At 41.8% G+C, this 23,432-nt stretch overlaps 2 protein-coding genes and 1 long non-coding RNA gene across 3 annotated transcripts; 1 reads left to right on the top strand and 2 right to left on the bottom strand.

Moving 5' to 3' along the window:
- Window positions 1–10,815: 10,815 nt before the first annotated feature.
- On the bottom strand, window positions 10,816–11,361 carry LOC309963756 (interferon alpha-1-like; the record flags this gene model as incomplete). The annotated part of the gene is made up of 1 exon (XM_082842297.1): window positions 10,816–11,361. One exon carries the CDS (start codon window positions 11,359–11,361, stop codon window positions 10,816–10,818), a length of 546 nt encoding a protein of 181 aa, XP_082698423.1.
- Window positions 11,362–15,055: 3,694 nt separating this feature from the next.
- Window positions 15,056–15,568, bottom strand: LOC309963879 (interferon alpha-13-like; the record flags this gene model as incomplete). The annotated part of the gene is made up of 1 exon (XM_082842404.1): window positions 15,056–15,568. One exon carries the CDS (start codon window positions 15,566–15,568, stop codon window positions 15,056–15,058), a length of 513 nt encoding a protein of 170 aa, XP_082698530.1.
- A 312-nt stretch (window positions 15,569–15,880) lies between these two features.
- LOC309964405 lies at window positions 15,881–19,712 on the top strand. Its single transcript, XR_014326347.1, has 4 exons — window positions 15,881–16,154; window positions 17,001–17,068; window positions 17,512–17,570; window positions 18,809–19,712. It is a non-coding gene; the product is annotated as an uncharacterized lncRNA (long non-coding RNA).
- Window positions 19,713–23,432: the final 3,720 nt, after the last annotated feature.

Genomic DNA, 23,432 nt, shown 5'->3' on the forward strand with positions numbered 1-23,432 from the left:
CAATGAAAGGAATGCTAATGCTGTGACAGGGCAAGTACAGGTTCTTGGGAGTATGTGGGCTTGCATGGATCAGGGAAAGCTTCTGCAAGAGCAGTTGGTAAGCTGGCATCCCAGGGGTCTGCAGGAGTTTGCCAGGGAATTACATGCTGGTCAAGTTTGGCCATGTGTGGAGATCATCTAGGGTAGCAGGTAAATATGAGGGTTTGGAGCTAATGACATTTGTTTGGAGATGTGACCCTGGGTAAAGACATGCATATGGAAGTCAACAGTCATAGAGAGGACGTTTGGAACTATTTGGGAGGTTGAGACTATATGTGCAGAGAGGATGAAGTGTGGGACTAGCATAGATCTTTGAGGAACACCAATTCCCTAAGATGAGAGTGTGGAGTCAACAAAGGAAGGAGAGAAGGAGGGGCAGAAAAGCAGAGGATGGTGGTGACAGGGAGACCAGATGAGCGTCAGACTTTAAAATGGCGGGTATAATAACAAGTATCTGATGCTTCGCACATGTCAGCCAAGTCTGCTTCACGTTGATCTCTAACCTCAGTAAGATGTAGCTTATTGGCAATATCTTATTACCTAATAAGTATCTTAAGAAATTAATCTCAATTTTCAAGATATTTTTTTCCTCTCATTTGTTTTAAGCAAGGGTCTTAGAAGACCCTTAAGGCTTCATTGATAAAGCATTCAGCTTTATATATATAATCAGGATTTTTCATTGGAGAGTTTTATTCACTACTTCAAAATGTCATTTTTTATGGATAAATTGCATAAAAATTTGTAATCTGCATCAAAATGCTTTTAATTTCAGCATGATGTAAATATAATATATTACTTTCTACTTAATATTGATAAATATCTTCAGTGCCAATGCACTGACTGCATTTTGTTTTGATGCCCACTAGAGATCCATGGGTATTTGCAATCTAGTGTTTGGTACATCTGTGAGAATATTGCATTTGCTCGTAGAATTTAAAAATGTGTTTGTATGCTTTGCACAGTACTTAAAAAGATGATCCTATTTTAATTCACAGAGGTAGAATTTTTGCATAACAAAATTATGAGCTCAGTAAGGCACAAATATGGCATTATATCAATATCTTCTGGGGACCTCCCTGGCGGTCCAGTGGTTAAGACTTCTCCTTCCAATGCAGGGGGCGTGAGTTCGATCCCTCGTTGGGGAGCTAAGATCCCACATGCCTCAGGGCCACAAAACCCAAACTTAAAAAAAAAACAAGCAATATTGTAGCAAATTCAAGAAAGACTTTAAAAATGGTCCACATCAAAAAAAATCTTAAAAAAATATGTATCTTTTGAGTGGACATGAAATAATGGCTTTTACTCCTTTGTGCATACCTGTCACTATAACAACTATCATTGCTATGTTTAATATGTCCCTGGTGCTTAAAATAATCTGCTCACTTAAGATAAGTTTATGACTTGTTATATTCTCATGATATAGAGCATATAACATGCGATGGTATGTTGAATGGAATATAGTAGTCTCATTATCCCTATTCTAAAGCTGAGAAAACTGTACTATAGGAAAAAGAAAACAATTGCCCTAAATCATGCATGAAGCCGAAGGAAGACTAAGGAGATGCCGAGCTAACGAATTTACTGGTCACCTGAGAAGACAAGAGTACCCACAAGAGAAGATGCAGCAAGACTGTCATTTTCAAACACTTTTACTGACACAACTATGTTGAGCTCATTACACTTATCGCTTTTATTAACAACTCTGAGGACCAATGATGTCCCTAACAGTGTGCAGGTTACTGGGTGGGAATAAGAAGTGTAGCTGGAGAGTGAGCTGAGTGCTACGGTACCTGATGTAGATGGAGATCTCTTTCCTAAGCCTGATAAGACTATGCTGTTCCACTCCCAAGTTTGCTACGACCCTATACTGCTCTGCCTCCCCTTTGGCCTCCTCTTGTCCCTGGTTGTTCAGCCACAAACATGGCCAGGAGTTCTGCATCCCTGCTGCTGCAGAGCCTGTCCCATGAGAAAGGAAAGGCGAAAAGTCCTCAGCTGTACACTTTCATTAAGGCTAAATTGAGAACTGGGGAGCTGAGCTGCTTTGCCCAGCCTTCATCAGGACGCAAGAAGGCCTTGGAGTTAGATGAAAGTTATTCTCCATCAAAATATTTGGGGTCCTCTGGTTTGTTCCATTTCCTTCTGAACTTGAGACCTCAGGAATGCCAAATTCCAGTGCTGTTTTGGGGAATATGTGAAGTTTCTTGTCTCTGTTCCTAGAGGCTGATTGGGACATTGGGAATCTATGTGCCTGTGTAACCCGAAACATTCCAACCCACGGCTGTTTACAGATCAGTATCATGATGGAGAAGGGGAAGGACTGGGAAGTCCAGTTCCTGAGACTCGTTCTTTAATGGATTTTCTCAATTTGTAAAGCCCCTCAGCATTTGTCAAATTCCTATGCTTTTGTATTTGCTTTGTGAAGGGCTGTATTCATCATGACACAAATGAAGGTGGCTGAGATGGTAGAGGGTGTGCAAGGCCACTGTCAGACTCTCTCCCTAACCTTCCTCTGCCTCAAACACTCAAAGTCAGCTCTCAGTCAGAACTGGAGAACCTCTTCCTTTCCCTAAACCCAGTTCCTGGACTACTGCATCCTTCCCCCAAATGCAGCAGAGACAAAAGAAAACATTCTCTTTTAGAAGAAACGATTTACTTGTGAAGAATGAACTTTGCTGTTTTTGAGAGAGACCATTTTGTTTTCAGAAGATGCCTTACCCCAAGGCTTCCTTCCATAATCTGTTCCCAGTGGGACTCCCTCGTGTCAACCTCTTGCTGGACTAGGACCCTGGAATTCCACAGGGCCAGCTAGCAAGAGGGATGCCTGAGATGACAGAAGATATGAATCACCTTTCTGAAGAGAGGGTGGGGCTGGTGTCACATGAGTGCCTTTCAGGTGAGCTCTGCAAACCCAAAATAGGAGCCTGGGTGTGTCTAGGGAGAGTGGAAGCAAAGAGAGAGTGGAACATGCTGAGCAGACTGTTCTACTGGGAAGAGATTCTTTCAAGATTAATGCCCAGGAACTAGAATTATTCGAGGTCAGAGGTTCAATGACACTAATAGTAAGGTCCATATGTGTAGAGCGGTGTCATTTCAAAGCTCTTTCACACACATTGCCCCAGGCAATCATCACAACAATCCTGGGACTCTCCCAGACACAGACTATGAAACTTAGGGAGGTTAAGTTGTCCGAGTCATTATCCAAAATTTTGCCCCCAAAACAGTCATTGTTCCACCACGTCTCACACTGTCACTTGATGGGTAAGTGCCATGGCCCAGCTTTCACATGGACGAGCAGAGCCTGGGTTAGAAGTGTCCCAGGTCCTGACTTCTTTGCTTTCTAGCTCTGAGTGTCTCCTCTGGGGGGCCATTTCTGAGAGTACAGGCTCTAGGAGGTGACATTGCCAGCAATTATAGACCTGGGACTGTATGGAGAAGAGAACTAAGATCAAACCTGGGAGAGCCCAGGATTAGAGAGCAGAACCTTACCTTTCATAGCTCCTGCTTTTTTCTTCCTGCTTCTGCGTTGCTGCTGAAAGCCGCAAAAATGAAAGAGTTCACAAGCTATTTTGTGCCTTTCTCATACTAAAGAAGCAACAAACGTTATCAATGAAAAATGTTTGTGACTTTTTGCATTATTTGAGGTCTCTGTTATTTCCATATTATTCATTTTTAAAGTAGATCCAAGTATTTTCTACTGATCCTTCTTTCTCAAAGAATTTTTACTAATTCCCAGAAAATCTTTCAGAAGTATAATACACAAGGACTTCCCTGGTGGCAGAGTGGTTAAGAATCTGCCTGCCATGCAGGGAACACGAGTTCAAGCCATGGTCCGGGAAGATCCCACATCCCGCGGAGCAACTAAGCCTGTGTGCCACAACTACTGAAGCCCGCGTGCCTAGAGTCCATGCTTCGTGACAAGAGAAGCCACCACAATGAGAAGCCTGCGCACCGCAAGGAAGAGTAGCCCCCACTTGCCGCAACAAGATCAGGAATGGGGCACTCTCTGCTCTGGGAAAACTGACAGAATAGGCCTGCAGGTAGTTAGATAATTTCCTGAGAAAATTCTATCAATTCAATTTTTTGCAACTTCTCATACTTAGAAAAGCACTAAAAGCATTACTAGTGACAAATGCTCCTCATGACTAGCAGCAACCTTCTCCCAAGATGTGTCCTAGATTGCACGTATCCTCTTCACCACAATCACATATATACTGACGTCCCCATTATGTCCTTGGAGCAGTTCGTCAGAGCTGACTGAGAGGCTGTCCTCCAGGCTATAGTCCTCAGTAAGTCCTCCCATAAAACTGAACTCCCAGCTCCTGTGTTGTCGTTTGTTTCCAGTCAACAAGGACCTCACCGATTTCCCAGGAGACCTCCTCAGGTCAGCCTGCTGTTCTCAATCTCAATGAAGACACCTCCATTTCTCACCTACAGTCCAGGCTGGACATCCATTTGTTTACTGATAGAGTCCAAATAAGAATCTTTACTCTTTATTGTTCCAACTGTTGGTTAAGATGTGGGTACCGAAGAGGCCTTATGTATGACCAAGACGGAAGAGCATATGCGCTTCTTAGGCAGAAGCAGTGAAGGTTTTTAATGGGCTCCTTAGCAGGGAGAGTCTGGCTTGAACTCCAGAGTCACCCTCATGGCCTTGTATAGTTGTCTTTATTTAAATTTCTAGCCTCAGCCCATTAAAACATCATAATACTGAAGAATTGAAATCAAAATATTATTTAAAAAATCATCTGTTAATAAAATGATATTTTTAGCAGCAATATAGGAATGGTTTCTGCTTGTTTTAGGACCCTAATCCTTAGGAAGGTTTCCAAACCTCTAAATGTACTTTAAATGTCCTTCTGACTTTAAAAGTACCTACTCAGTGCTATATGCACCAACTGGAAAGAATAGAAAGATGATTGATCCATCAGTGTCCTCTTTCCAAAGTGCCTAAATTAAATAAATGAATTTCCACTTAGCTCTTTGTTGCTTTTAGAAATTGTGACCTTCCAGTGTGCATGTTACTGATACCTGCCCTGCTGGAAAGGCTCTACCCCAGTTGTTGCTAAATATATTAAAATTCCTGCCTGTGTCCCTTCTATTCAAGCATGTTTTATTTTGTTTGTCTTTCAAAGGGACAAAGACATCATGATGGAATGTAAGAAATTCCTTGGATTGCATTGTCCCCAGGAATGTCCTTCCCTGCTCTGTGATTACTTGCTGGGTCCTAAGGACAAAACAAGTTTGCAGCTGGCACTGAGGTAACCCTCATCCCTTCCAAGACTCCGCAGGCTGCTGTGGTATCAGTGCTGGGGACACTGCTAGTGGCCACATCCTTATGGGAGAACTCTGTGCTATCGCATGCACCTCAATCTTTTCTTCTCTGAAAAGGAATGTTCTGGAGAAACACTTGCCTCAGTGCATCTCATCTGTGTTCTTCCATGTCCTGAGGACCTGCCGCTGTTCCATTGAACGCTTTAAACATCTCTGTTCTCCTTCCAAGTTCTCAAGCTGCTGCTGCCTTTCAACTCCATGTTTCCTGCGCTTTGGGCTTTTTGAGCAAATAAGAGTCCTGAACCAGGTGAGTTCCTCCTAGTGCAGTCAGCACGTGGAAGTGTGCAAATAGAGGCACAGGTGAGCTCCTGGATTCTCCACCACTGTTCAGTGTTGGGCAGGGTGCCATCTATTTACTGTGTTTCTCTGGGAGTCTGGACAGTCTGGACCTGCAGTGCTTGGCAGGCGGAGAGCGTGGAGTCATATGAGTGTTTCTGACAAACCTAGAACTTTCACTCAGCTTCTGCTTTCCATTGGTGGCTTTGTAGTCTTAAGGGGAAATTGACAGCCAGAAACCCTAATGGAGAAAGAAACAGCTGTATGAATGGGCAGTACAGCTGAATGCAAAGTGAATAGGGAAAGTACACTATGGATTTCTACACTGGGAGGAACTGAATGATTGTGATATTTTAGTGAAAGAATGGGATCCAGGAAAACAGAGAGGAAGGGGAATTGTGCCATGTATCAGAATCAGCAGATAGATATATGGTATATTTTATATGTAGCATATTTTATACTATGTATTCATATATATGTACCATATATGTATATTATTGCATATAAAATTACATACAATTGATGACACACTTTCTCCCAGTTCTGTTTTTTAGGCTGTCATTGTTCTGCAGTCAGTGACAGAGAGAGGGGGAGGAGAATTCATTATTCCCATTTAGAGCTATATGAAAAATATAGGAAACAACACACTACCTGTTTAGCCCTCACTCTGTGGATGATACTCTGCTAAGTGTTCTTAAATATTCTGGTTGGTCTAATATTCAATACAACTCTAGGAATATTTTCCCGACTTTATATTTGAGGAAACTGAGGCTCAGGGAAGTTAAGTGATTCCCCAGCATCACACGTGTGTCCTGGCAGAATCTAGACTCAATGCAGAAACCCATATCACATATAAATAATTATTTAACTTCCATCCTCTGTAATTCTCAAGCTCTTTGTTTTCTTCTTTGGTGCTTTCTGAAGATCATTTTTCCCTGGTTGACTCCTAAGTGCACTAGCTACTCCACCTTTGTGCCCTCTTCAGACTCTCCTTCTCTTTCTCACTCTTAAAAGTTGAAGGTCCTCATGAGCTTTCGGTCGTCATCTCGTTCTACACTCCACTCCTAAGGAACGATATCCACATATGCTGCTTCCAATGGGAAGTCTGTCTTTAGATGTTTCTTGGCCACTTTATGGAGTCCATGTGCTTTCTCCCCTTCTTGAGATGCCTCATTCCAGATTCTGGTGAGAGAATCCCCTTTTCCCTATCTCTGATTGTAATAGGAAACTTAATTGAAATAATTTAGCATGATTACTGTTTTTATATCTTTTATCTCTTCCAAACTGAACTCTCCAGAAGAATAGGTTTGGCATTCTCTTTTTTCACCTCTGTATTCTCAGAACTATCATATATCCAATATAGAAATATGAAGTTTTAAAATATAACCTGGAACTTCCCTGCTGGTGCAGTGGTTAAGAATCCGCCTGCCATTGCAGGGGAAACGGGTTCGATCCCTGGTCCGGGAAGTTCGCACATGCCGCGGAGCCACTAAGCTTGTGGGCCACAACTACTGAGCCTGTGCTCTACAGCCCGTGAGCCACAACTACTGAGCCCACGTGCAGCAACTACTGAAACCCGCACGCGTAGAGCCCGTGCTCCACAAGAGAAGCCATCGCAATGAGAAGCCCGCGCATCACAACGAAGAGTAGCCCCTGCTCGCCACAACTAGAGAAAGCCTGCGCACAGCAACAAAGACCCAGCACGGTGAACAATAAATAAAATTTAAAAAATAAAATAAAATATAAACCACTGAAATAAATGAATGATGAGAATGATGAGTAGAATTTATCATCCATGTTTCAGTATGCCTTGCAAATTAAAGCTACTTCTTTTTGTAAGGAAAAAAAATCCAAATGTCATCGGGGGAGAGTTTCATAAATTAAACAAGAAAATAATTTGAAACAATATAGAGGTAAGCATATTTTATTATATTGAAAACACTATAAAGGTGAACATGATATTATATGAACAAAACTATTTTAAATACCATACATAGTATGACTGAGATAAAGTAGAAGAATAAATAGATGACTACATTAGAGCCCTTTGCACTTTAATCACTATCATTTTGACTCCTGGTCTGATCATTTCTAAATCTCTACTGTATATGAGTGTAGTTCTGATACTTGCTCTGTCTCTTCAAACTGTGTTTTCACCTTTTAGTATGGTAAGTTTCTGTTGAAAGTTGAACATGATGTATGGGGTAAAAGGAACTGAGGTAAATTGGCCTTTAGGGTGAGGAGTTACATTTCTCTTGCTACGAGGTTGGCTGTGTTTACTTCTAGTCCTGGGCTGTGTTTCTGCCCTCTTTATTTTCCATATCAGCGAAGCTGGCTTAGCCTTGGGATTGGTCTTCTTGAAAATAGATTTATTAGACCTGTTTGACAAGTAACCACCATAGGTGACAGGTCTATATCTTGTTCACCATTTTATCATTAGTACAGAGTTCATAATAATTATTCCAAATAATAACAAAGAGTATTCTTAGATTTTCCATTAGACCTCCCATCAGAAGCTTCTACTGACCTCGCGTCAGAGCCTTATATTGAAGTAATTATTAAGCATCATTAGATGATTCAGTACATTTCTCCTGAGCTCTTGGTTCATCATTCTCCATCTCACAGTGAAGACGTAGGGTGGTGAAAATGTAGGGCATAGGATGCTAGATAAAATTAGCCTTCTCTGCTTTCCTGGTGTCAGAGTCTTTGTAATGTTATACGTTCTTTTTCATTTAGTATTTTTCTGGGCAGAGGTTGTCTTGCTACTACTGAATTACTTCCTTTATCATCTTGAGTTGAGTATCTTAAGAGGGAAGCAAAAATGGAAACATAAAGGGCCCATACCATGATTTTCCATAATGTGCAATACATCATTGATTTGCTTCTCCATTCAACTTTCTTGGAAAGCTGTCCTCGCATTTGATGTACTGAGGTAAAAGGAAAACAAATGCAAATCTGACTATGATGAGAGTGAAAGAAGTAAAGTGACTCCCCAGGTGAAATAATGACAATGGGAGTTCTACTCTTGTTACCCTTCCACTTGCTCCAGAATGGGTTCTGCTGATTAATTTCAGCAAATCAGCTCTCACTAAGGTCAGTTCTATCTGTTTCCCTTGTAGTGGATGGTTTGGTTTCAAGCACGGAGCAGCTTACTGACATTCAACATCATATTCATCAAAATAATGATACATTATCACTGTAAGTGATTAAATGTCAGGATTTAAAGTAAATCAAATCTTGAACATTGATATGAGTTTTCAGTACATCAAATCCATGAAATCTCTTCAGAAGCAAAAAATAGTTCAAAAAAGGAAAACAATGCAGAGAAAAAAATAATCCACATCCATTCTAGGTTCCACCCTATGTCTCTCCTCCAATTCAGACGGCAAATATCTCAAACCTATTTTCTGTATATATTGTCATTCCCTTCTATTATTCATCCTTCCACCTTCTCCACTATGGTTTCTGCTGATTAATTCTACCAAACAAGCTGTCACTAAGTGGCCAATGCCATCTCTTTTCCCAATGTAGGAGCACTTTCCATCTACGTTTGCACGAATGCATTGAATCTTCTAAGCAGTTTCAGTCTTTCAGACATGGTCTTCTCATTTTTCTCTCTTGTCCTGTTAACATATGGCCATTCCCCTTGCTTTCCTTTGTAGCGTTCCCTCGCTTTTAACGTTAACGTCATAGGATTCAATTTTCAGTCCTTTTCTCATGTGATACTCTCCTCCTGTTTGATCACTTCTTCTGTTCCATGCTTTACACTTCATGGAATTGCTTATAAATTCCTATCTCCACTATCCAATGGACATTTGCACTGAAATGTCTACTAGTTAACTATAGGTAATATCTACTGCTTTAATTTCTATATCCTCACATGACATGATCCACCTTCTGCTGGGGAAATTCCATTTTCCCACCTTCTCACTGTAGCACTAAATTTAACCGATATTAATTTCTACTACAAATTAGTACTATTTTAAAAATAATTAAATTTAATTGTGAGTTAACTGATTTTTTAAAATTATTTATCTATTTATTTGGCTGTGCCAGGTGTTAGTTGTGGCACACGGCATCTTCATTGCTGCGTGCAGGATCTTCATCGCGGCATTCGGGATCTTTGGTTGCAGCATTCGGGATCTTTTAGTTGTTTGCGGCATGTGGGCTCTTACTTGTGGCATGCAGGATCTAGTTCCCTGACCGGGGATGGAATCCGGGCCCCCTGTATTGGGAGAGCAGAGTCTTAAACACTGTACCACCAAGGAAGTCCCTGTATTACCTGATTATTGTTTTTAGGTTACTTTCCTTTAAAAAAAAAATCAAAGTTACCCAAAGCAGAATTGGATTAGTTATGTTCACCTCTAGGTCCTGAGGGCAACACACGACCTGGCTAGAAGAAGTCTATTTTTATTTCTAACGTGAAAATCGTAATGATGGGTCAAGGAATTGTAACATACATTCTTTAATCAGGTTGCACATTCAGGCTTGGTGTTTCTTCCTCTTTTTTTTTTTTTAGTGGTACGCGGGCCTCTCACTGTTTTGGCCTCTCCCATTGCGGAGCACAGGCTCCGGACGCGCAGGCTCAGCGGCCATGGCTCACGGGCCCAGCCGCTCCGTAGCATGTGGGATCTTCCCGGACCGGGGCACGAACCTGTGTCCCCTGCATTGGCAGGCGGACTCTCAACCACTGCGCCACCAGGGATGCCCCTTGGTGTTTCTTTTTTAAAGAAAAAAAGCAAAACAGGAAGTTTTCTCTAGTAAGAATTTAATGCACAAGGAAAACTCATAAACTGAGTTAATACAAAGTATATATTTATTCTATTAACCACATTGTATACATGCACATAATATTATGTAAATAAAAATAATTTAAATCTTTATAAATAGTGAAATAAATATTAAAATAGATAAATAAATATTTAAGTAGATAAGTAAGTAGATAGATCAGCATGGGCATCTATGAGGGACGAGTGCCTGTAGAGTAGAACATCATGTTGCTTAATATTCCTGAAAACACTGGACAAATTAATTCAATTCAGGGCATGATGAGAGCAGAAATGAGAGTCTTTGACATGGCAGCACAGGTGGAAGTATGGTCTTGTTAGTCACTGAGAATCATTTCGGTGTTGAACCAGGTGTGTGTCATTCCTTCCTCCTGAGTCTTTCTTACAAGTTCGTTGATGAAGAGAAGGATCTCATGACTTCTGCTCTGACAATCTCCCAGGCACAAGGGCTGTACTTCTTGTCTTGCAGATAGACAGTGATTCTGTGGAAGTATTTCCTCACAGCCAGGATGGAGTCCTCCTTCAGCAGGGGAGTCCCTTCCAGCCCCGCCTCCTGCATCAGACAGGCTTGCAGGTCAGTGAGCTGCTGATAAAGTGCAGTGCAGAACTTGTCCAGGAGGGTCTCATCCCAAGCGGCAGCCGAGCCCTCTGTGCTGAAGAGCTGGAAGGTCTGCTGGATCATCTCATGGACGACAGCGATGGCTTGAGCCTTCTGGAACTGGTTGCCTCCAAACGCCTCCTGGGGGAATCCAAAGTCATTTCTGTCCTTCAGGCAGGAGAAGGGGGAGATTCTCCTCATCTGTCGCAGGAGCATGAGGGCCCTCGTGTTAGCCAGGCTGTGGGTCTGAGGCAGGTCGCAGCCCAGAGAGCAGTTAGAGTTGCAGCTGAGCAGCACCAGGGCCAGGAGTAAGGACAAGGTTGGGGACATTGGGGACCCTGCAGATACTGCTGGCCTGGCTGAGGTGGGGACTCTGTGAACCCTGCTCTCTAGGTTCTCTGAAGACCTTCCTTCAGGCCTGGGTCTTAAATGGGAGTGAATTGGTTTCCATTTTCTGAATGTTCCCTCTTACTTTCTACTTCTGTTTTTGCTTTTCATTTTGCACTCTCCAGATAGGTTAGGGCAGCGTTTCTCAACCACTGTTTTTCATCCTTGCCTCCCCTTCTCCTGCCCACAGAACCTTTCTAGATATTTTTTTTCCATATGGCCCCCCTATGAAATTTTGATACACAGATATACTGTGTACATCGGTATGTACTCCATGCATATCTCTACTTTATAAATAGAAAAAGAAAGTGAAAAGTTTTTTCTTTTTATTCAAAGCAGTGGTGAGTATGACAAAAATATTTAGTCTAAAAATTAGCTGTAAAAGCTACTGCAATTAATTTAACATTTTGGTTAGGTGTGCAGAATGACTTTTAATGTAATACATTTACTTAATAAATAGGAATGTATCAAAATACATATTCAATAAAAATTTATACAAATACTTCATAAGAATACCAATGTATAGATATATTTAAAAATCTATCAAAACTGCTAAAACCATTGAAAATTTAAATGATTTTCTTAACTTTTATTTTTAACTAATCTTAGTTTTGATTCATATCATAAAATGATTTCTAACTTCACTAGCTGCTAGATATTCCTCTAGATATTGTCAACAACTTTTTCTCTTTAGGACTAGACATAATTATTGATCTCCTAGATAACTTTTTTAGAATTAAATAATAAAATACAACCTATTTGTGCTTAATTCCCGATGCCCACATCACACTGAGGCTCAAACATAAGCAAAATCCGCAAGACAGACAAGGACAGCTCATAAGTAAGCAGAGGGCACCTCTCACATCATGACTTTGAATCCAGTCATATGATGGAGAGAATGAATGTAATGAAACATCAAGCCACCATAGCTTGTAGCACTGATCCTGCATATTGTGTATCTTCCATGCACTCAATGTCAATGCCTCTCGTCTCATACACAAGAAAACCCAAAGAGAAAAATGAATACAAAGGAATGAGATTTTGCTGGATAGGGTTGAGCTTTGGAGTGCCACCCACCATTGTAGTAGCTAAGATTTGTTCGCACCCCTAACAACTACTGTTTGCACCCGTGGGAGCGATCTGCTCCCAGATGATTTAGGAATCATCATCGATTTGAATCTTTCTCTGTATTTTTGCATTGAATTTCAGATTCCCCAAAGGACTGTCAGAGGTTCCAATCCAAGCCTATTCTTTTCAAACAAAAGAAAACCATCTTTGTAATTAATTGAGAACTGGATAAATGTTGATTGGTATCATGGAAAGAATTCACTTTCAACTCTGATCATGAATTCTTTTATTTTGCAGTGGATGTTCTGTGGCCTCTGCCCCCTCTAATACCGATCTTTCAATAAATAATAGGTATGTGACTATCTGTGGCAAATCAGCTCTGTAGCAACTGGACTCTGTCGTATTCTCTGTGGTATCCTCGGCACCAGGCCCAGTGTAATCACGCAACAGGTAATTTTTTTTTTTTTTTTTTTTTTTTTGCGGCACGTGGGCTTCTCACTGTTTTGGCCTCTCATATTGCGGAGCACAGGCTCCGGACACGCAGGCTCAGCGGCCATGGCTCACGGGCCCAGCCGCTCTGCGGCATGAGGGATCTTCCCAGACCGGGGCACGAACCCGTGTCCCCTGCATCGGCAGGCGGACTCTCAACCACTGCGCCACCAGGGAAGCCCGAACAGGTACTTTTAACGAAAGCAGTTTCTCAGATGGTCTCCTCCCACTGGAAGGCAGTTACGAATGACCAAGCTATTTTCCTTTGTCACCGTCGTATTTGCTGGGATTATAATAGACAGTGGCTGGTATTCCCACTCTACTCCTACTGGTATCAGTCATGCCTACTGAGTTTGTTGCTAAAACCACTAGGATTCTCTTTCCTTTAAGGAGCCTATGGCTCTGGGGATTCAAGTTGTAAGAGCAGCACAATTTTCAGCCGTTGCCCGGCACTCTATTAAACTCAGGAAGATGGCCTCGTCGCTAATTTGTCCTCTACTAGGTCATGACAGAAAATAACCAGCTTGATGTCACATACAGAGCCATGTATCTGAACTCAAAGTCTCCCTGATTCACACAGGTCACAGCAACCAGACAATTAACCATGTTACTCTTCGGTGGATCTTTACGGATGTGGCAATGACTACCTATATCCTGAGATTCCTTGGAGACTCCTCACAAAGACTCATGAATGATCCTTTTCCTCCTGTGTCTTCTTTCCCTTTCAAGGGACGATGGGGTCCATTTCAGTTTGATTTCCAAATTTTGACACATAATAATTAAAGCATTACTGCAGGTTGGAAATCAAGAGTTTGGATTCTGAGTCCTCGGTCTGCTCTTTTGGCCTGGTAAATGGCTCATTCTTCTTTATTTACATGAATATATTCTCTCTTCTGGATGCCAAGACATGTAGCCTTCAATGCCCTTTCTGGTCTGAATGTTTCCGTCCCCGCAAAATTCATATTTGGAAGTCCTAACCCCCAAAGTGATGGTATCAGGTGGCGGGCCCTTTGGGACTTGATTAGGGTGTGAAGATGGAGGCCTCACGATGGAATCAGTGCCCTTATCAACGAGGTCAGAGATAAATGCCTCCCTCTCCTGCTGTATGATGATACAAGGAGAACTCTGCAGTGTGAGACCTGAAGCAGGCTTTCACCAGAAGTGGACCGTTTCTGTATTGTAAATAAGTTCATTTGTATCATTTTTTTTAGATTCCACATATAAATGATATTTCTCTTTCTCTGTGGGTCAGATTGTTTTTTAATGAAGTGTGTGCAAGCAAGAACATTAGTTTTTCCCCTCCACCCCACCCAGAACTTCATTAGGACAAATAGTGTAAAGATGAAAAGTGGTCTTATGCACTGAACTTGTCTCCTCGTCTATTAATCATCCAATAATTTCCCAACTTCTTTGCAGTGAGATTTCCACAAGGATAAATCCAGGCCATGTAATGTGAGCAGAAGTGCTCTTGCCCTGTATAGTCCTGGCCCTTGAAAACGTCCCATGTGATGCACCAGACATTTTCCCTTTACCACTGAGTGGAATAGACTCAAATACTGCAGAAAAATTTGCAGTCACCTGTTGATGATGGAAAAATCCACAAAACAGGGAGTACCCATGTCCCCGAATCACTCTTTGGAGAGCAACTTAGAACATCCATCTGAGCAGGAATGCCTGCCTTGTGTTCTTATACCAGGGAAAGATAAGATTCTATTATGATCAAATTCCTGACAGCATTCTCTTTACCCGTTACAGCAGTCAGCATTAAGTTAACTGACAAATATCTTTAACACCACACTATCCAAAAAACCTTTCTATACTTCATGTGTTGAAAATAGGAAATACCTCTCCCAAAACTTAAGTAATCTTTTAAATTACGTTATAAAATTATTTATACAAGAAAAGAGATTGTGTTCTGTCAAAACCTTTTTTAAAATCATGATTTTCTTTTCAGACATTTTTCAGCCTGTGAGGAAACACAAGTCGAGATTGCTTTGGACTTGAACACTAATGTAATTGAATGAGAAGTGTCACGAGTATAAAAAATATTCTGTATTTGTTGACATTTCTTTGAGGATTCTTACATAAGGGAAAGGCACCTTTTAATTTCCACTCTGACAACCTCCCAGGCACAGGGGCTGTATTCCTTTGCCTTCAGATAGACATGGATTCCATGGAAATACTCCCGGGCAGCACGTCCCAAATCTCGACAATCCAGATTGTCTTTTTTCATCTGCTCCAGTCGGTGCAGCCTCAGATGAAGGCTAGAGAGAAGTTTATCGAGGAGGGTGTTGTTCCAGGCAGCACGGCTGTCCTCCGTGGTGAAGAGGTTGAAGATCTGCTGGAGCATCAGATGGTGGTGACAGGTGCCTTGAGTCACCTGGATTGGGGTGATATTCTCTCTTTTCCAAGGAAATTTGAAGTCGGTTCTGTCCTTTAGGCACCACTGAGAGGGGATCCTTTGCATCTGTTCCAAATGTTGGAAGACGTCCTTGTTTTCCTGGCTATGGCTTCTAGGCAAGTTCCAGCCAAGAGAGTAAGCAGGGATAGAGCAGAGCAGCACTCCTGCCACTAGCAAATAGATCTGGGCCATTAAGAATGAGTGATTCACTAGACGGCCGCCAGGAGAGGCGTGGGCACCGCCAAACAATTGGAGGGAAGCTTCCTTCCCTGGAACTGTGGACAGCGTCCTTCCCTAGGCGGCCGGTAGAGGGCGCAGGGTTTGTTTGGGAAACGCCGACGATTAAGTTTGCCTTCTGCAGCTGTCTCCTGCAGCTCGAGAGACAGGGCGAAAAGTAGTCCCTGCGGCTGCTTTAATAATCAGCATAGTGCGCGAAACACCTTGGTTTTCTCGGTGCTGAGTGTTGAAGAGGAAGCCTTGTGGCGGCCTCGCCAGAGAATTTTTGTCTGGCTGGCAACAAGAACTTTGCATTTTCAGGCTTCCCCTGAGTTTTGCGCTTTATTTTCTCACAGAAACTTGAGCGAGGCAATTTTTGGGAAAGAAGCCTTTTTCTGAGCGGTCTGAGGTGGGGAATCAGAGCGATCCCCAGCCGCAGAGAAAGGGGAGCCGATTTTTCCGATTCGGGCTCGTTTCTGGCGCGAGACAGCGAAGGCCCAGAGAAAGGGGAAGGCGGCGGCGGCGATGGGACGACAGGACGGTGTTGGGGACGCCCTGAGGGGTGAGTCGGGGCGCGGCCACCACCGGGGCCGAGGACGCGGGAGCTGAGCGCCCCTGTAGATTCTCTGGGACTTCATGGAGTCTTTCAAGGATACAGCGTTAAAGTGAGGGAGAAAGTATTGAATATCTGACAAGTAGGAATATTAAAAAAATTCACAGCCTTTTTTTACATCTTAAAATTAATTTTATATTTAACTTAATTCATATGATATTTAAATTAAATATTTTAAATGTTTGATATTTTTATAAATTTATGTTAAAATATTTTCAATATTAAGCATAGAATATTAAAATATATTTTCATATTAAAATATAGCATTTTATTAAACTTTATTTAAACTATATTGTCTTTATACTAAAGTAAGTATTTCATATAATTAATTATTTGTTTATTTATTTTAGGCTGGGTTTATTTATTTTAGGCTGGGTTCAGTCTTCATTGCGGTGTGCAGGCTTCTCATTGTGGTGGCTTGTCTTGTTGAGGAGCACAGGCTCTAGGTGCGCAGGCTTCAGTAGTCGTGGCTCGCGGGTTCCAGAGCACAGGCTCAGTAGTAGCAGCACATGGACTTAGTTGCTCCACGGCATGTGGGATCTTCCTAGACCAGGGCTCGAACTCGTGTCCCCTGAGTTGGCAGGCGGATTCTTAACCACTGCGCCACCGGCAAAGCCCCGAGTATTTAATATAGTTTTACTTTTCTATCTTTAATGGAAGCCAACTCATTTATATTGTCAAGATTACTTTTATGCTTGTTTTTAATTGAGGGAATTACCATGTTTGACAATTTCTAATGACCCCGTGATAGTCTTAACTGATTTTTAACTCACGTTCCTGAAATGTCTTTCCCAGGACCTCACCTTGACTATAAGGTTAGAAAGAAGAGTTGGTGTGTACAAGCAATTGAGGACGTTTAGCAGGTCAGACTTTTTCATTTTTCTTTAGTAAGAATTTTATACACTAAGTGGAATTTGCCCAGATTTCATTTACATCATGAAGGCTTACTTTGTAAGACTGTCAGGGCCATGCAAATGGAGGTCAGCTTCATTTCTTTACTTAAAAGTTTTATATTTTGTTCCTCGTGCATATTTTGGGATTAAGTTTCATTTTAAACTATTGCATTAAAACATCCTTTATCTTGATGACTTAGATTTGGTGCCTTCTTACCATTCGTGCTTAAGAGAAGTACTAGCTTAACGTTGCCCTAATGCTAACCCAGGAAATAGCTTTTGAATTAGAGTATTGTGCTGTTCCATGGCTGAAAATCTAGGAATGCTTTAATTCTCATCATCTCTCCCCCATATATATATTTCTTACCATTTTCCTGGTCTCTACAACATTATTTTAATGTCTTTTTTTAAAGGAAGGAAAAACCCTTTTGACTGCCTTCTGATTTTCTCAACTCACACCCCCTTGGCTATGGTAACCACAAATCTGATCATTTTCTCTGAGGTTATGTTTGTTTTTAAGGTATAATTTAATCTGTGTCTTAAAAATTAACACCAGAGGTGGTCTGAAACAAAATAAGGTGAGGAAAAGGACTATTTATCTCATTTATACTAGTCACAGAGCAGGCTTTTTTTTTTTTCTTGTGGGGAGGAGGTCAAAACACTTTCTTAGATGCTGCAAAGAGCCTCAGGTGCCGTAGGATTTCTCTCCGTAATGTACGGGGCACTGCTCTAAGGGTGGAGACTAGGTCTCTACTCCTTCGCAGGCCTACAGGCAATCCTTCTCCTAGAGTTTGCATTTGGGGGCCTCAACATGCAGACCCCTGAGTGTTAAGGAACCTGTAGTCAGAGCTTCTCTTGGCTGGGCTGAGGGTGGACTATACAGGTTACCATTTGTTATATTAATACAAAAGGCTGCTATCATTCACTCTGTTCAAATTCTCAGCCTGTACTTTGCAAACTTTATTTTATTTGATCTAGGCAATGTCTTGTGTGACCTCCATTTTTTAAAAGAGGAAATGAAAATCTGATGTCATTTAAATTCAGGAGCCCCAGATTTTTGTCAGAGTGGAGCCTTCTGCTGCTCCCAGGCCCTCGTCTTCATCAGCTCTGAGCACTGGCCCTCAGCTGCACTGAGCACGTGGTGCTTCCTTCATCCTAATCCTGCCTCTAAAGTCTGTCCTCCCTGCTCCCTGGAGGGCAGTCACCATCCCTGCCTCACTTTCCTGGAATCCACATTGCCAAGCGCATTGTCACATATATACGCAGTCAGAACATTTCTGGTGACGGAATGAAGAGAACTGCATGAATTCACCCTTGCTGTTCATTTTTATGTCACCATTATCTGTAAACTTTCAGAAAATGTGAGCTATGGTCCTGTAAAGAAATGTGGAAGAATTTAAATCTGATGTATGAGTCCCTTTAGAGGAGAATGCAGAGAGGTGAGGCTAGTTGTATTTTGGTGCAATTTAAGAAGTGGCAAAACAGAGTACAGTGTCAAACCTCTAAGTATTCGTATTAGAACTGAAAAAGAGATATATTGAGACTCAGGTTTTTATTTCAACCTTGGGTCTCATTTAGATGAATATATCCTATTGGACTGATACTCTTTCATGTTCCAGGAGTGTGTTTAATTTCCAGTGTAATAAAAGACTTGATGTTGTGACATTCTATGTTGCCCATAAATGGCCTATTTAAGAATCTCATTTGCAGGCAGGTACCCACAGCAGCTGGATACAGGCTCCCACAGCCAGACACCTGCATCACCAGGCTCACCGGGGCCTGCCACCCTCCTCACTGAGGACACCCAGGATGATGTTCTCCAGCCCTGTCTGCACCCTTAGCTGTCACCTGGCCCAGAACCACAGGCTGCCAAAGCAGGAGACCCTCACAGTCCTGCCCCTAACAGGGAGAATCTTCTTTGTTTTCCTGCCTGAAGGACAAGAAGGTTTTCAGGTTCCATCAGCACCAGCTGGCTGACAGCCAGTTCCAAAACGCTCAGGCCGCCTCATTCTCCATGAGACGATACAGCACTTCTCCATCGTCTTCAGCACAAAGAGCTGAAATTCCTCAGTGGGCTTGATCAACAGTGGGCAGATCTGGAGACTAGTTTGGTGCAGGAGATGGAGAGGAAAAGACCCTGCTGGGCAGTGAGGACTCCAGCCTGACTTTGAAGAACTTCCAAAGGACCAGGCTCGATCTGAAAAGAAAGTCCACAGCTGCTGTGCCCAGGACAATATGAGAGTGGAAGTTAAGGCGTGAAAATCAGAGTGTGCTTTCCCTGTATGTTCAACCTCAGAGAACGCAGGAGTGGGAAAAGGAGACCTGGACCCAATCTTGTACAATGGAGTCTTCTCTGCTTAGAGGTGGCCTCTAGCGCGTCCATATTCACTCCCTTCAATGACTTTTCTTCTGATTTAGTTGTAAATACATCGAGTCACCTCAGCACATTGTTTTTCAACAGTAAGTGGAACAATACTTTTGAATGGAGAGAAAATTTATTTTTAATTTGTAATAATTAGAATTTATTTCTCTATGATGATTGTTATATTTACCAAATTTATTCTTCATATTATGATATGGTCAGCTTTGTATCTTGTTTTCCTTTGCTTTGGGGGTGCAAAAGGTATATTTTAAGTGTTAGGTTTAACTCATACTCTTAAAGAAAATCAGAGTGTCCTTAAACCTTTAATCTGCCTTAAAATCCAACAGGAACATAAATAGTTTTATTCATTTCATTGGTCCTTAAAATATTTTGAAGTATCTCTGCTTTCAGGATTTTACTTGTGTTTTTTAATATATTGGTAGATAAAATAAACATATTACTTTCTTAGTGGAGCGCTCTGTCAGAGAAGACAGGCCTTAAAGAGCAAAATTTCGCTTGAAACCCTTTCTAGGTTATGAGGGAGAAGCACAAGGCATTATGACAGGTTAGAGCAGCTGGAGCTATTCTCTTTTACTTGTTCTTTCTTGGAGAAAGCATGTCTAATGGTTGCTGATTCAGTTTCAGCAGTTGCATGATCAAAAAACTGTGAAATACATTATAGAATCATGGAATTTAAACTTCAACAAAGAAGTGTGACTATCCCGTGTATTGTTGGCACTGTGGTGGGTGCCAGGTGCAATGAAAAAAGTAGACACATTGCCCGCTGTCACAGAGCTTGCAGTCTGGTGGGGATATGGGTAACTAGGTGTTCAATGAAAGGAATGCTAATGCTGTGACAGGGCAAGTACAGGTTCTTGGGAGTATGTGGGCTTGCATGGATCAGGGAAAGCTTCTGCAAGAGCAGTTGGTAAGCTGGCATCCCAGGGGTCTGCAGGAGTTTGCCAGGGAATTACATGCTGGTCAAGTTTGGCCATGTGTGGAGATCATCTAGGGTAGCAGGTAAATATGAGGGTTTGGAGCTAATGACATTTGTTTGGAGATGTGACCCTGGGTAAAGACATGCATATGGAAGTCAACAGTCATAGAGAGGACGTTTGGAACTATTTGGGAGGTTGAGACTATATGTGCAGAGAGGATGAAGTGTGGGACTAGCATAGATCTTTGAGGAACACCAATTCCCTAAGATGAGAGTGTGGAGTCAACAAAGGAAGGAGAGAAGGAGGGGCAGAAAAGCAGAGGATGGTGGTGACAGGGAGACCAGATGAGCGTCAGACTTTAAAATGGCGGGTATAATAACAAGTATCTGATGCTTCGCACATGTCAGCCAAGGCTGCTTCACGTTGATCTCTAACCTCAGTAAGATGTAGCTTATTGGCAATATCTTATTACCTAATAAGTATCTTAAGAAATTAATCTCAATTTTCAAGATTTTTTTTCCTCTCATTTGTTTTAAGCAAGGGTCTTAGAAGACCCTTAAGGCTTCATTGATAAAGCATTCAGCTTTATATATATAATCAGGATTTTTCATTGGAGAGTTTTATTCACTACTTCAAAATGTCATTTTTTATGGATAAATTGCATAAAAATTTGTAATCTGCATCAAAATGCTTTTAATTTCAGCATGATGTAAATTTAATATATTACTTTCTACTTAATATTGATAAATATCTTCAGTGCCAATGCACTGACTGCATTTTGTTTTGATGCCCACTAGAGATCCATGGGTATTTGCAATCTAGTGTTTGGTACATCTGTGAGAATATTGCATTTGCTCGTAGAATTTAAAAATGTGTTTGTATGCTTTGCTCAGTACTTAAAAAGATGATCCTATTTTAATTCACAGAGGTAGAATTTTTGCATAACAAAATTATGAGCTCAGTAAGGCACAAATATGGCATTATATCAATATCTTCTGGGGACCTCCCTGGCGGTCCAGTGGTTAAGACTTCTCCTTCCAATGCAGGGGGCGTGAGTGCGATCCCTCGTTGGGGAGCTAAGATCCCACATGCCTCAGGGCCACAAAACCCAAACATAAAAAAAAAAACAAGCAATATTGTAGCAAATTCAAGAAAGACTTTAAAAATGGTCCACATCAAAAAAAATCTTAAAAAAATATGTATCTTTTGAGTGGACATGAAATAATGGCTTTTACTCCTTTGTGCATACCTGTCACTATAACAACTATCATTGCTATGTTTAATATGTCCCTGGTGCTTAAAATAATCTGCTCACTTAAGATAAGTTTATGACTTGTTATATTCTCATGATATAGAGCATATAACATGCGATGGTATGTTGAATGGAATATAGTAGTCTCATTATCCCTATTCTAAAGCTGAGAAAACTGTACTATAGGAAAAAGAAAACAATTGCCCTAAATCATGCATGAAGCCGAAGGAAGACTAAGGAGATGCCGAGCTAACGAATTTACTGGTCACCTGAGAAGACAAGAGTACCCACAAGAGAAGATGCAGCAAGACTGTCATTTTCAAACACTTTTACTGTCACAACTATGTTAAGCTTATTACACTTATCGCTTTTATTAACAACTCTGAGGACCAATGATGTCCCTAACAGTGTGCAGGTTACTGGTTGGGAATAAGAAGTGTAGCTGGAGAGTGAGCTGAGTGCTACGGTACCTGATGTAGATGGAGATCTCTTTCCTAAGCCTGATAAGACTATGCTGTTCCACTCCCAAGTTTGCTACGACCCTATACTGCTCTGCCTCCCCTTTGACCTCCTCTTGTCCCTGGTTGCTCAGCCACAAACATGGCCAGGAGTTCTGCATCCCTGCTGCTGCAGAGCCTGTCCCATGAGAAAGGAAAGGCGAAAAGTCCTCAGCTGTACACTTTCATTAAGGCTAAATTGAGAACTGGGGAGCTGAGCTGCTTTGCCCAGCCTTCATCAGGACGCAAGAAGGCCTTGGAGTTAGATGAAAGTTATTCTCCATCAAAATATTTGGGGTCCTCTGGTTTGTTCCATTTCCTTCTGAACTTGAGACCTCAGGAATGCCAAATTCCAGTGCTGTTTTGGGGAATATGTGAAGTTTCTTGTCTCTGTTCCTAGAGGCTGATTGGGACATTGGGAATCTATGTGCCTGTGTAACCCGAAACATTCCAACCCACGGCTGTTTACAGATCAGTATCATGATGGAGAAGGGGAAGGACTGGGAAGTCCAGTTCCTGAGACTCGTTCTTTAATGGATTTTCTCAATTTGTAAAGCCCCTCAGCATTTGTCAAATTCCTATGCTTTTGTATTTGCTTTGTGAAGGGCTGTATTCATCATGACACAAATGAAGGTGGCTGAGATGGTAGAGGGTGTGCAAGGCCACTGTCAGACTCTCTCCCTAACCTTCCTCTGCCTCAAACACTCAAAGTCAGCTCTCAGTCAGAACTGGAGAACCTCTTCCTTTCCCTAAACCCAGTTCCTGGACTACTGCATCCTTCCCCCAAATGCAGCAGAGACAAAAGAAAACATTCTCTTTTAGAAGAAACGATTTACTTGTGAAGAATGAACTTTGCTGTTTTTGAGAGAGACCATTTTGTTTTCAGAAGATGCCTTACCCCAAGGCTTCCTTCCATAATCTGTTCCCAGTGGGACTCCCTCGTGTCAACCTCTTGCTGGACTAGGACCCTGGAATTCCACAGGGCCAGCTAGCAAGAGGGATGCCTGAGATGACAGAAGATATGAATCACCTTTCTGAAGAGAGGGTGGGGCTGGTGTCACATGAGTGCCTTTCAGGTGAGCTCTGCAAACCCAAAATAGGAGCCTGGGTGTGTCTAGGGAGAGTGGAAGCAAAGAGAGAGTGGAACATGCTGAGCAGACTGTTCTACTGGGAAGAGATTCTTTCAAGATTAATGCCCAGGAACTAGAATTATTCGAGGTCAGAGGTTCAATGACACTAATAGTAAGGTCCATATGTGTAGAGCGGTGTCATTTCAAAGCTCTTT

This window comes from Leucopleurus acutus (genome assembly GCF_964270905.1).
Source record: "Leucopleurus acutus genome assembly, chromosome: 7".
Taxonomy (NCBI): domain Eukaryota; kingdom Metazoa; phylum Chordata; class Mammalia; order Artiodactyla; family Delphinidae; genus Leucopleurus; species Leucopleurus acutus.